A 13,476-nucleotide genomic window follows, 5' to 3' on the forward strand; every position below is an offset into this window, starting at 1 on the left:
TTTGTTTCGTCAGCATTCAACTGCAGCTTGTTTATGTTTAACCAGACAGACAGGTGGGACAAATAACTATTGACAGCATGTTCAATTTCTGGGAGTGAATGACTGGAGAAAAAGAGGTTAGAGTCATCTGCATACATCATTATGTTTGGGGTATCAGGAATACAGCACAAATCATTTACGTATGTTATGAACAGCAAAGGTCCAAAAATGGATCCTTGAGGCACTCCATTTTTTATTGGAAGAAGTGGAGATGTATATTCATCCATACTAACATATTGGTAACGCTCGGATAGATAGCTTTTTATTAAAGCTAAAGGCATGCCGCAGATTTGGGACCTGTTTAATTTGTCTAGGAGTACATCGTGCCATACAGAATCGAAAGCTTTTCTCAGGTCAAGAAATAGTCCAAGCGTGTGGAGCCTTTGTTCGAAATTTCTTATTATCTCATTCTTTATGCTAAGCAAGGCTGGTTCTGTAGATTTACTTCTGGAACCCGTACTGGGGGGGCTTATCGCTGATTACATTATATTTATCAAAGAACTTCTGTATTCTGACACTGATGGCTGGTGATGAAGCGGACGTACTGAAAATCAACAGACTTGTGTAACCGGACGAGCAGAGCAAGGCGCTGCTGGCCCTCAACCAAGTCCGCCCTCTCTCCCTTATTCATGTGCCCACCGCAGGAGCTAACACCAAAAGATAAACACACTCTGATGTCATTGCCGAGCAGCATCTTGGTGCCCTGCCAAGAAATGCACTGCAAACCGCAGCTGTGGCGGTGGTAAATAGAAAAACGTGCCATGCCAATGATTTTGTAGCGAAAGCTACACTGCGGTAGGTTTTCAAGACCTCAGGTGACCGCAGCTATGTCGTGAAGAGGTGTAGCTACGGTCTCCTCAGCCTGCCATGACACTTGAATTCACGTTACCCCTATGCCACGGACAGGAGCTGCCAACCTGGGTCACTCCTTTCAAATGGGAGGGTGATATCAGAATCAGCCTGCCAGAACCATTTGCATTCTCATTACCCCTATGACATGCAGGTACGCCCATACTTCTTGGTTGAAGCGTGACTTTATATGTGGGCTGGTAACTTACGCTCTCACGTCATACCCTTAAAGGATGAGCTTAAGTGTCCCCAATAATGTAGCACCTTACACTGACAGGGTGTGATAGGGGAATAATGTAGCAGGCAAAAGAAGCTTCCACCGCTATCGCAATCCAACTAGGGTTAACCAAAACTAAACCACAACTAATTTTTTTTTTCTCCAGGTTTTCAATGGCGTAAGTGCGGCTAAATTTACGCAAAAATTACGGGACTGAAGAAATTCTTTGAATTATCTGGGATTTCGAATTTAGCAAGTTCGAATTATCGAGGTTTTACTGTATATTCGTGAATCCTTTTTTCTGTTAGGGTTGGCGCTCAATGACCTGATTTAATGGTTATAACCGATAATAGACCATGTGAGCATTGCTATATACGGTTTATTTTACCATAGAATACATGATAAAGCTGACGGTGCTGCGGTTGTTCATTGTTATATCCGATATAGTGTTCAAAGCGGTATTGTTATAAATGAGTTTGACTGTAGTCAAATGCATTTAGCATATTCAGTGAAGCGCTGCCCACATTCATGGCTGCTTTGTTTCTATTAAGAACCTTTCTTGCTAGCCTGACAAAAAGTCAGTCACAATGTGAAGTCACGCATGCAAGAATTATGATGACATTGACTTGTTTAAAAAAGCGAAACATCAAAATTCAGATTTCCTTTACTATAACTGGTTCATATAAATATACCGCATCGTGCATGCTGTGGCGTGCCATACCAGTTGTTGCCATCTTTTTTTGTCATTTTTTTTTTACCCTTCAAGCTACCCTTCAAGTAACACTGGTTGTTTTACTAAAAATCAGAGTGAAGAGTCACATCTTGCATTATAATCAGAGACAGTAGTATTTTATTATGTTTATCATGTTTTAGTATGCTTTAGTAAAAGGCAGAAAAACAAGCGTATTATGATGGAAAGCATACACTCCTAACTGTATAATTTTGAAGAATGTAATTGCTAAACGAAATACAAAGGAATTTATTGACCATTTCACTTCATGAGAATGTTTTTTACTCCTTCTTCACACAAGGTGTCTTGCAGTGCTGGCAGAATTTAGTTGGCATTTATATCATTCTTGGCGAGGAAGAAGCTTTGTGGCACATTCGTTCTGTCAACGTCAGTGGTGAAAGTAGCAAGCGCAGCTTTCAAAACCTAACCACCAAACATGGTTCAACTTGATGCTGTAGAAATTTTTAAGAAGAATGATGTTGCTGCCCTTTAAGCTTGCCCACTAGCAACCTTGTAGTGTCCTGTGCTAGCCATGAAAAAAATAAAACATGAACATTTTATCCACTATGTCATGATTGCCATTTGGCAATAACTGAGCGCTACTGCAGTCCTGCCACAGCTTGACAAATTTTATTAACTTTATTTTTTGTGTTTGTCCGATCGTTAACAAAAATAATCCAGAAAATTGTGGGTTCATAAGCTTATGCACGTGGGAGCCTCGAGAAAGAAACGACGCACACTCGATGGGTTTCGCTTTGAGACTATACATTTACATATTTTCAACGGTTTGCACAGCACTGGAAACGAGAGAACACATACGTATAAATAGAAAAAAGGTGAAGAGAAACAGGGAGCGCCTATCGAGAGGTTCTCGGCGAACAAGAGAGAGAGGCCACCAAGGAGAAGGAGGAGGGAATGGTGGGAGTCAGTTGTCATGGCGATGCTGTACATAGTGATGCAGGCTGAGGCCACATTGTTTAGTCCTTTTTAAAGCCTCTTTATTGTTTCTGTTATGTCAGAATGCTGAGATTAACTCCATTTAGCGAAGGCACCTGTGCTTTACGAACTGGCCACCAAGGTACACTGGTTCAAACCCGGACATGGCAGCTGTGTTTCGATAAAGGTGGAATACAGAAGCTGCTCATGTGCTGTGTGATGCTTGCGCATGTTAAAGATTGCTAGGTGCCCGAAATCAATCCAGAGCCCCGGCAGCATCCATCATAGCCTTACTTGCTTCGAGACCTCATACTCTAAACTATACCACCACATACAACTGCATATGCCAGCTCCGTATGGTGCTACGCCAGTGAGTTAAATATGACACCATGATAAATGGTTGATGCTGTTGCTGGAGGATCTTCCCTGAGGGTTATTTCGTGCTGCATTTCAGTTCAGATTTTAAATGACAACATTTAGTCATGTCAACATTGGAGAGCCTCTGAGATATGAAACGGGCATACATTGTTTAGTCATTCCATTATTTTTCTCTGAAATACTAAAATTTATACAGGGCACGGCCACACGATGTCACTAGTCTCATTTAGGTGCCACCTGTTTTTGTGCTTCAGGTGGTAAAATTCGCCACAAATGGTGCAGCTGCAGGAGAATTTGCATGCCCATGACTGCAAACTAATGACTAATTTTTTTGCAAACTTAATAGCACCTCATAAAGTGTTTTTTAGCATTTAGCCAAGCACATTTGCTGCATTTTAAGAAGGTCAGTACTTTTAACCCGCCTTCTCCATCTTAACGAGGCCATTCCTGGAAATGATGGCAAGGTACACAAAGCCTGTGGAAACCACCATCATAGGTATGGTGGTCTCCTTATCGAGTACTTTGAATTGAACCCACCCAAAGCAAAATGACTGGTCATTTGACAACTTGGATGAATACATAACCCTTGCTAAACGGCAATGCTCTTGAACGTTTTGGCGTGAAAGAATTTGCATTGACATTCTGAATTGCTCTGTACTCCTTTTATGCTGGTTCATGAGAAGCTTGGATTAGCCCATGGTCAGTGGCCCCTGTTTATTGTAATTCCTTGCCTTTGTCCAGGCTGATGCAAAGCCTTTGCTTCCGTCTGATTGCATCAGGCCGGAGGAGATCAAGGAGGCTATGCGTAGGTTTACAGTGCACACAGGACCCATGGCCTGGTTCTCGGTATGTATGCGGTACCTTTTTATCATATACTACTATCTGCAGCTCTGCATTGTTAAAGCCTTTACTTGGTCTTATCAGTGACAAACAAACAGACAAGAGAAGGCCTTTAGGCAATAGTAGGATTCACACAAATTGGTTGAACGCTAGAGAATAGAGCTTGGAGTGCTCAGGAACAAATGATGCAGAGCAAGCAGCATATGCAGCAATAAGGGGTGACACATTTTGTTTTTAATAGGAAATTCCTGAGTCGCTACTGCAGAGCTTAAATAATTTGGAGCATAACAACAGACTAATTCCACCAGAAATTGCTGTGAAAGAAATATGTGACATTGCTCGTGCTTTTTTCTGCCTGTGCATATATTGTTCTGGATGCAATGGAAATTCATTTACATCATGTGAAACCTTATACCAGCTGTTCCAGTAAAGGTGACACAGAATTTTTAGAGAAAGACTTTTTGAAATATCGAGATGACTTGTTCGGCAATAGCAATACCAGTGTTGGTTGACATCAGAAAATAGTGGAATCATGCTCAGGTTACTAGTTAGCGTGATTAAATATGGCAAGTAAATAGTATGGTACACTGTCGTACCATATTTACTTGCATAACGGATGCACTTGTGTTATGAGTGCAGCTGCTATTCTGGTTTCAAGGTAGTAATTTATTTTCTGTCGTGTTATAAACGTAGCCCTTCCTTTGCCCTACGAGCATTTGTGATAATAATCTGTTTTCTGGAGGCTGTTTGGTTCTGAACCAAGACTTTTGCCTGGGCTAGTTGGTTCGGAACAGCGCAAAGAAACGAGAATGAAGGAATACTTGTCCTGCGTTTGCGTGTATTCCTTCGTCCTCATTTTTCCGCTGTGTCTTTTTGTCACTTGTCACTTTTTGGCTCTGTGACCTCACAGCATGTTAGGCAGCAACAAGAAGATCAAAACCTGAAGCTTTGGACGGTGCTCTGGAAGTGTGCCTGTCCTGACATGTTGGAGACATTTTTGTGACACACAGTGTGACTGTGCTCACTGCAATCCAGACTCAGTGTCAAGCTGCTTTATTTGTGCACGAGGAAGTCACATTAAAAAGGGCGAAACTGTGTTATCACAGAGCTTGCCTGCTGTGGGAAACAAAGAATTGGTTGTACTGACAACTAGTAGCATGCTCCCTATGGTGATCTGCTTTCTGCCAACATGCATCACAGTGCGGCACAATCCAGCCCATTATTGGATAGTGTTTGGAGTGCACTGGTCCTATGTAAGGCTGGGTGTTACCAATGTGGTGCCAATATTGGGCCACAGTTTGTGCTGCTTCGGAATTATAGCATGCGTCACATCGAAGCCACACTGGAACATGCTCCGAAACTGACGACTGCTCGCGATAAGAAGACTGACCTTGTTACCACTTCTGACCAGGTAGAAAAACATGGCCTTCGAGATGGGTATATATCAGGAGGAGGAAAAAGTACCGCTGATCTTCTTGTGCCTCAGCAGAAAAGGAGGCAGTAAAGGAGGGCAGAACACTCTCCCCTAGGGCATGTCAGAACTCATTGTCAGTGTTCAGACATTGAACCTCACTCCCATACTGTGTCAGATCAGCATTGGTTGCAGGGATTTATGCCTAATCGGTAGTAAGGATATTAAGGGAAATGTTTGTGGGAGGATCACTTGGTGCTGTTCACAACGTCCCTGTCGCAGTATGCAGACATGTTTCATACTTATATAAGCCTTAGGCATAAGCTAGTACATGCTTTTAAGAATAATACTCAAGAGCAGTGAAAACTGAAGCTGTTCCTGTTATTTTAACTTACAAAATAAGCTATTCTAATATCGCAGCATGTTTTTTATTTTTTCATTTCCTGGCAGCAGTGTCTGGCAGTAGCAGTTGAGACAAGCGTGTCACTGACAAGGACATATTTACAATCTGGTTCAGAATGCACATCGCTGGCACATTAAATTAATTCAGAATCGAGGCATGAATATGTGACATGATTTTTTTCCCCTCAGTGCTCAGGCTACCTATACAAAGTCGGCTTTTCAATGACGTTCAAGTTGCACGGCAGGCATGAGTCAGGAATGGCAGTAACTTCACGTGTTAATGCTTCAGAAGCTTTGCTGCAGTTGATGCTGTTTCCACATTCTAAAGTGTTGCCTCTCAAGTGATATATAGATGTATCCGTCGCTTCTATATTTTTGCTTACCTTTTCCATTTTTTTCCCCGAGACCTCAGTTGTAATTCACCTAAAAATGTAGAGATTGCGTTTTAATCATGATGTTTATTTTTTAATTTTCATGAGGCGTGAAACTCCCCTTCTGCGTCATATTCATGGTCATGTTTTATATATAATATGGGCATTATACCACCAACAATTATGTAAGACATCTGGTCACGGGAACAAGGCCAGGAAATGAATAGTTACCTTCAGTGAAAGTTGCCCGTAGCCAGGCATCATTGCCTGCGTGATTTGGAATTTAGGACATATCAGTGCCGAAAACCTCGTTTTCTAACTGTTCTGAAGTGTGTTTTACCGTAGGAACTGGGAAACTAGCTGATTACAGCACTGGATTGCAACTGCGGGAGATAAATTAAATCATTTAAGCAGTATAGCACCGCAGATGTGCGCATTTACCTTTTTAGTGGTTTTGTAATATGGAACTGCTTTCCTTTGTCGGTTGCTGTAATTTTATGCTTTGTCAAAATATGCTGCTGAGTCAGTTACAGGACTGTTATGGCTCAGTCCAAAGATAGAGATTTCTTTTATGGTGGTTTCGTTTTGCTCGCAGAAACCCCAGATACAAGGCCCTTGCAAAAGCCTTCTCTGTTGCTGAAGATCTGCCATGCAGTTAGATGTAAGTAGTCTCTTTCTGTTCGAAGGTTCTGTCACAAAATTCTGATCACTTTCAATGCATTTATACATAGCCTTTGTGGACATGAAATGATATGCTCCCTTTTAAGATGTCTTTCCATATTGGCCATGTTGAGCATGAAACCCTTCTTGTTTAACCGGACAGCAAGTATGCCACTAAAGATAAAGATATCCCCTACCATTATCCTGCATTTTCCCCTTCCCTTCATTATCAGCGTGGCACTGCGGTCTTAAAGGACACTTTATATACGCCATCATTCCAGGTTCTGTATCTTCCCCTTCCCATGTGGCGAGTCAGCTATCAATATGAAGACTGTAGTGTTCAAAAACCTGGATCTTGACTAATCGGATGTCAACTTCCTCTGCCTTCCGATTCTGGCTGCAATCAATGTGCCACCTGTGGCCTTTAGGGACTCACCACATCTGGTACCATGGTTCTTTATCTTACCCTTCTGTCCACATTGAACATGGCACCTGTTGTTTTAAGCAATGCACTGAGTCTGATGAAATTTTTTGCATAACATTTTCCTGTGCAACGTATAGAGGAGATAACCTAGGCCAGGGGGCGCTGCGCTGCTCTGTGTGTTAGCACCTTCCATGGAGACCTCGGCAAAACTTCCGTGCAGCGAGGCCGCGTCGTCTGCTCCACGCTGCATTGAAACACATGTTGTCGTCTGCTCTGTGCTGCATTCCAGCGCGTGTTTACGCGCGTGTGCAATCATTGCTCTCCTCCTCCGGCCGAGTTCTAGCCACCGTCACATTCTAACAAATGGGGCAAAAAACAAAAGAAAAAAAGAACTGGGATGAAAAAATGACGGCACGCTTTTTCGCAAATTTTGTGTGGTCAATGGTAATGGTGTGGTTGTCGGCCTTTCTGTTCTTTTTTTTTAATGTACCTCGTACCGCTGTTTATCCCTGGCGGTGCCACAATGGCCATCGCAAAACCAATTCGGCCTCAAACAACATATGTGTCAATCCTTCTATCCTCATATGCGATCCTGCTTTGGGAGCTCAAGACTGCGTACTCGCTAGAGGAGATAACTGAAGTAGGAATTGCACAGAGTAGCTGTAGAACCAAGAAGACAAAGGTTTTCATGGAGAGATGTCCCTGTCTGTATGAAATGTCGTCGAGCATTTCTTGCTGTTCGTCTTGTGGGGAGAAAGAAAACTGCCGCAGGAATGGCATATGCCTTGGATTCTGGTGTATGACCCAGGTCGTTAGGAACCAGTGATTGTTAAAGGTAGGTAGGTCATTGATTTCGGACAACAGCATCGCAGTAGCGAACTTCGCCTGGCTGTTGGCAAAAACCAAAGGGTTGTTTTTGTGTTGTGTCGTGTTCCATTGTAAGGAAAGCATCAAAAACGAGCCAAAGATAGGCACCACGGCGCCAGTAGCATCCTGTGTAGTCGTTACCCTGCTGAAGCGAATGGATCATCGTAGATGGCAACGTTTAGTTTCGTTGACTTTTTGGGGGGGTTGATTAAAACATCTGTCCCTAAAGAGTTGAATGGGCCCCTTTCAGGTGAGCAGTCACAAAGAGAAAGGAAGCTCCTGAACTGGCACCCGGAGCACTCGTCGCTGTGTACGCGCTTATTAATGATTCAAATTTCTCCAACCATCCCCCTTTTTTTTTTTTACAAAACCCGATGTTTCGGAGCCGGCTCAGCTCCTTCTTTGAAACCCGCTCTGAAACGTTGGGTTTTGTAAAATAAAAGAAAAAAGGTAGTGGTTGGAGAAATTTCAAGTTTCACTTAGTTATCAACCCAACCAGACAGGCAAATCTGTCGAATTGTTTAGCTTTCAATTAATGATTCTTCAAGAGAAGGCTGGACCCTTCATTCTCTGAATAGCATTATTCTTATGCATTGCGGCTTCCACATTACTCTTTACTCTCTCACACCTTAACAACACAAGAGGTGCCGCCTCGGGTCCCTCAGAATGCCTGTCGCTTGCCTCTCGCTTTTGAGTCTCGAATCCATGTTCATGTTTTTTTTTTGTCTCAGAGCCTGCCAACGAGTGCTTTTTGAAACTGGTCTTCGCAGCGATCATTTTTCAGGACCTGAAGTGGTGCGCAGTGACGACAGTCTATCAGTTAATCAATTTCTCGCTATGCAAAGCACTAGTAAAAAACATGTTTTCAACCAGCCTCTTTGTCAGCCAGGGGACCGAAAAAAGCAAGAATAAGAAACCCCACTGGCGAACTGCGCCGGTTTTGCGTGAATCTGTTCCCCCTCCTCCTCGTTCTCCTTCTCCTGTTCCGCGTGCACGCGCTCCCGCATTAGCGGACTGCGCAGACTTCACAGACAGCTGTGCGCTGTGCGGCCGCGGCTGTGTGTAGGTTTTGTAGTTCCTCTCCGCTATGCCAGAAACTGAGTGCTGGTGTCACGGAGCAAACTGCAGCTTGGGCTCCCTATTGTTACAGCTGGGGTCTCTGAGGTTGCATTCTACGGTGAGGAGCTCTTTCTTCAGATGACCAGGTTCAATACGGACCTGTTGTCTTTATCAGTACATCGTGCTCCTACGTAGGTTGCATATTATTCCTTTCTGGACTTGCTCGTGCCTTTCTTTTTAAAGGACTGGGAAATTCTAACTGCAAAATTTTTGTATCTTCGCATTCTGTCAGTGGAGGAGATCACTTACAACGCTGCATGTGGTGGATATACTTTAATTATGAATTTGACTGAGTGCAGTATATATGGCTATAGTAGTTGCCAGAAGGGATCCAAATTGCATTTATTTTGTGTCTTGTAACTAGTTGAAATTTTTCACTTAGTTTAGCCTTCTTTTCTTATGACCTCCTGACATATTTGGAAAGGCAGAGCTGCTATACTACCTTAATAATATGGTTGTTGGTGTCTGTGATACTAATGCTCTTATCTTGTTGACTGTGTATGTGGAAAAATATCTTTGTGCTCTCAGTTACAGAAGCTATGAAACCTGTGCATCTTGGTTTATGTCTGTCTCACTAATTAATGCCACTGCATAAAGCATAATGCATAAAAGCGCAACAGCAGTTTTTGTGTCCGTGATTCCAGGGTTCACACACGCCAACTGCCACAAGAAAGTGACAGTCCTGTATTGAAAAATGGCGTTTGAAATTGCTCTACCATGTTTCTTGCAGACACAGTTGGGCATTAATTTATCTGAGCGATGAGCTTTCGATTGGTGCAATAAAGCATCCAGTTGATAAAAGTCAGTAGACTGTACTATGATGTAGTGATGGCATAAATCTCTGTATAGTGTGTGTTTCTTACAGGGCAGTTGAAATGCATCTTGCATTTCTGAAAGCAGTGTTTTGATTGGTCTTGCCATAAAGAGTCAGTCAATCTTCTATGAGCTGAAAGCTTTTTATTCATGTTTTATGCCACAAGGTTGTCTTGCAGAGTGTGGCATACCTTCAATAGTTGTCGATTTGTAGTTATTGTGAGATGTAAGACACACATATAGATTGTTTTTCTTGCTTGAACAGGTTTTGAAACTGTTAGTCTTAGAATGCTTGGAATTTTTGTTTTGGTTTTGCTCTGACGTTATTATATATTTAATATATTTGTGCTGTTTGAAAGGAGGTTTTGCTTTGCTCTGTGTTCATAAATTGCAGCCTAGTAAAAGAATTGTTCAATATAAAACTTAAGCTGAGACATCTGTCTTGCCTATACCTAAAAAAAAAAAAAAAATGTTTTGAATCTAAATAATTTTTTTTTGTTCCAGTACTACTTACCTACTTATTTACTGCCTAGAGTGACCATTAAAACAGATAATTTGAAAGCTGCAGTCTTAGTTGTCTGAAATGTACTTAAGAGGTGAAACTAGAAGGCGGTATTGTTCACAGTTGTGTTTTCACTGGCATTAAAAGGACTAGATTTAAAACTCATTTAACGTGCAGAACTCCAGTCTTCCCAGAGCAGAAAATTGTTGGGCACCACCTTTGTTGCTGCCAACTTTGTGTCTTCGAATAGTTTTCCTTTAAGTGCCAGTGTTTCGTTCAAGCCAATGTCCATTTCCTCCTTGCTTTCAGTGCCACGAACCTTCTCATTTGGTATTGCCTTTTCACGCTCGCTGCTGTTGTTAGATTGCAGGGCTTGCATTTCGAGGATGCTGCTCAAGCTGTTGCCCCTCCTGTTTGACCCGATGATGGAGGTGTCGGACATGCGGCGAGCCTTATTGACGTTCGGGCCAAGTGGTGATACCACCTCTGTTGGGTCGCTTTTGCTGGACAAGGACTCGTTCAAAAGGAAACCGTTAGTTTCCATTGACCTCAGTCTAAGCCTACTTTGGTGAGAGTCCATGGAGAGCCGGCGAGCTGCCCTTGGTCTCTTGGCACTGCTTTTGATAAGCGGGCCGCTGAGGTCGATGTCTCGCAGCCGTGCCAGCAGCCGTTCCTTCTTCTCCTGATCCATGCCCTGCAAATAGCGAGTGCCTTCTTCATCGAAAATGCATAGGCCTTTTGAACATGATGAGTGCTATTGCCAAGGCATGTTTCAGACTCTCATTAAACTCTTCCAGTAATGTTTAAAGAGGTCTGCTTGCTTCTTCCACAGACTGTATTTGTGTATGATTGTCCTGTAATAAATTGTTTGTACATAAAAGCTGGCATCAGTGGGGTTGCATCTTTTAGGCTAGCAACTGCAGTGAACACTTGGTCTACGAACTGATCAGAAGGAATTTTGATGTAACCTTCCTAAATAGTATGCATTAAGCTTGATTCATTGACAGTGTTGCACTTTGAAGGTGTGGGCACAAATCATTTGATAATATAAAATTACTTGACGAATGGGAGGACACCATCCTTGCATCTGAACTAAACTGGTTTATTGTTGGAGGCTTTTCTTCTAATTTTTGCACTTGTGGAATATTTTAAATTCAAATTTGGCTGTTTCTATGGGATATCCTAGCCACATGTTTTTGGTGATGACAGTCTTAATAAGAAGCTTACTGTCATGATAGTCTTCATGGACAATCACCGTGTGTGCAAAGAAGCTTGCAGTTTTTGTGAAATAGCATGTAAATAACAGGGCCATGAGTAAAAGGTGATGAGGTATTTGAGACCTCATTGGAATGAAAAAAAAAAAACAATTGTTACATCTATAACGCAATCTCACTTTATTTAAAGCAACTACAGGCTAAGAAAGAAAAATGAAAGAGATGGTACAGAAAGGTACTGAAGCAACACATACATCAATATTACTTGAAAGGCAACATTTTGGAAGTATGTGCAGCATAATGGGGCGCAGGAAATTTCATGCTCGGTAACGCTTGCGGCAGTAGTGGTCACCACCATCACCACCATGCCACCTCTGCTTTATGTTTCTTATTTGCCAAATCCTGTGGTTGTTAGCCTTTATTTCTTTTCTGTACACCTTTTCTTTTTTTCATTCCTGTGTCCTAGTCAATGATTCACGCCACTTTCTTCCCACGTTTGGAGGCAACCTCTCCTTTATCCACTCGTGCAGTGCGGTCTCAAGGCCATCAAGAAGCTGTCTTCTTATAGTGGCTTGTCAGTATGGCAGGAAAGCTAGCAGTAGGCATTTTGAGGAGCAGTAAGAAAAAAAAATCATCTTATATTCCTACCTAAGTTTTTATTATAAAGCGAGTTCAAAACGGATGAACAAAGGGAGTTAAAATTTTCATTATTGTCATGTAAATATGGCATTGCAGTTTTTGCCATCTGCCTAAGAATCTTGAGAAACTGCTGGCGAGCTGCCAAACATTGTGTTTGTAGGGTGCCTGTACATTATGTGAAGTTGTTTGCCAAGCTGTTAATGCACTTTTTACAGGAAGCAGTAATGTGTGAAAAGTTATGGAAAAACATAACATCTATTATAGTCAAGAAGTAATAAATCTTTTGAAGCAATGCTTTTAACAGTGGGGAGCATTCCAAAAACTCTGATGGTAACTATAGCATTTTAACAAAATGTGTTTTGCTTGACTTCTAACTATAAGTTAGAAGTACACTTGTGACAGTATTTAATTGGGGGACTTGATTCATTATTTGTGGCTCTAATGAGGCAGGTAGAATATGTATACCATAAATGTATTCAAACACAGAAGATTTGTATTAGTGTAGAGTGGTACAAGTACAGCTTTTAATCACAAGTGCTGAGTGCAATGTCATTTATGATTGTATGATTTTTCAGTATGGGCAAGCAAGCAGTTCCAAAATACTATTCTTCCAGAGAGAGATGAACACAATGTGATATGTAATTCAAGCAGGATAAGAACCATGACATCTCTGTGTCTATAAAAACACTGACGTGGAACCTTTCGACTCTACCTGTTGGCATATGATTGAGGCAAATGCAGGTTTTCAGGCCCAGCACTGCGGTGGGAGGAATGCGACATCACACAGGAAGCTGGCATTGATGAAACTAAAATTATGGTATAAAAGAAAATGGCTTCCACCTTTTGATTGGTCGCGCTGCACTCTAGATTTTAGTTAGTTTTCATGATTACTGCACTCATGTTAGTAGTCTCTTATGGCAAAAAAAGAAAAAGAAATACTGACAGATGTGTCTGCATCATCCTTGCACAGTTTAGTATTGTATACAAGTCAAATACTGGAAATGGTACTGTGAATGGTATGTAATCTCTCTCGTTTAATTGCTTTGTCAGTACTAAACCCCATGA

At 41.9% G+C, this 13,476-nt stretch overlaps 1 protein-coding gene across 1 annotated transcript in view; it reads left to right on the forward strand.

Annotated features, from left to right (window-relative positions):
- The window catches only part of Spt3 (Transcription initiation protein Spt3), a 107,979-nt gene extending 96,517 nt beyond the window's left edge, over positions 1–11,462 (forward strand). The window contains exons 10-12 of the mRNA XM_084590125.1: positions 3,891–3,995; positions 6,769–6,834; positions 10,922–11,462. Coding sequence (XP_084446251.1) covers positions 3,891–3,995; positions 6,769–6,813 — 150 coding nt within the window. The 3' untranslated portion in view covers positions 6,814–6,834; positions 10,922–11,462. The remainder of the gene's footprint in view (positions 1–3,890; positions 3,996–6,768; positions 6,835–10,921) is intronic.
- The last annotated feature ends 2,014 nt before the right edge of the window (positions 11,463–13,476 follow it).

The sequence above is a fragment of the Amblyomma maculatum genome, chromosome 1, assembly GCF_055883805.1.
Source record: "Amblyomma maculatum isolate TAMU_Amacu chromosome 1, ASM5588380v1, whole genome shotgun sequence".
Lineage (NCBI taxonomy): Eukaryota > Metazoa > Arthropoda > Arachnida > Ixodida > Ixodidae > Amblyomma > Amblyomma maculatum.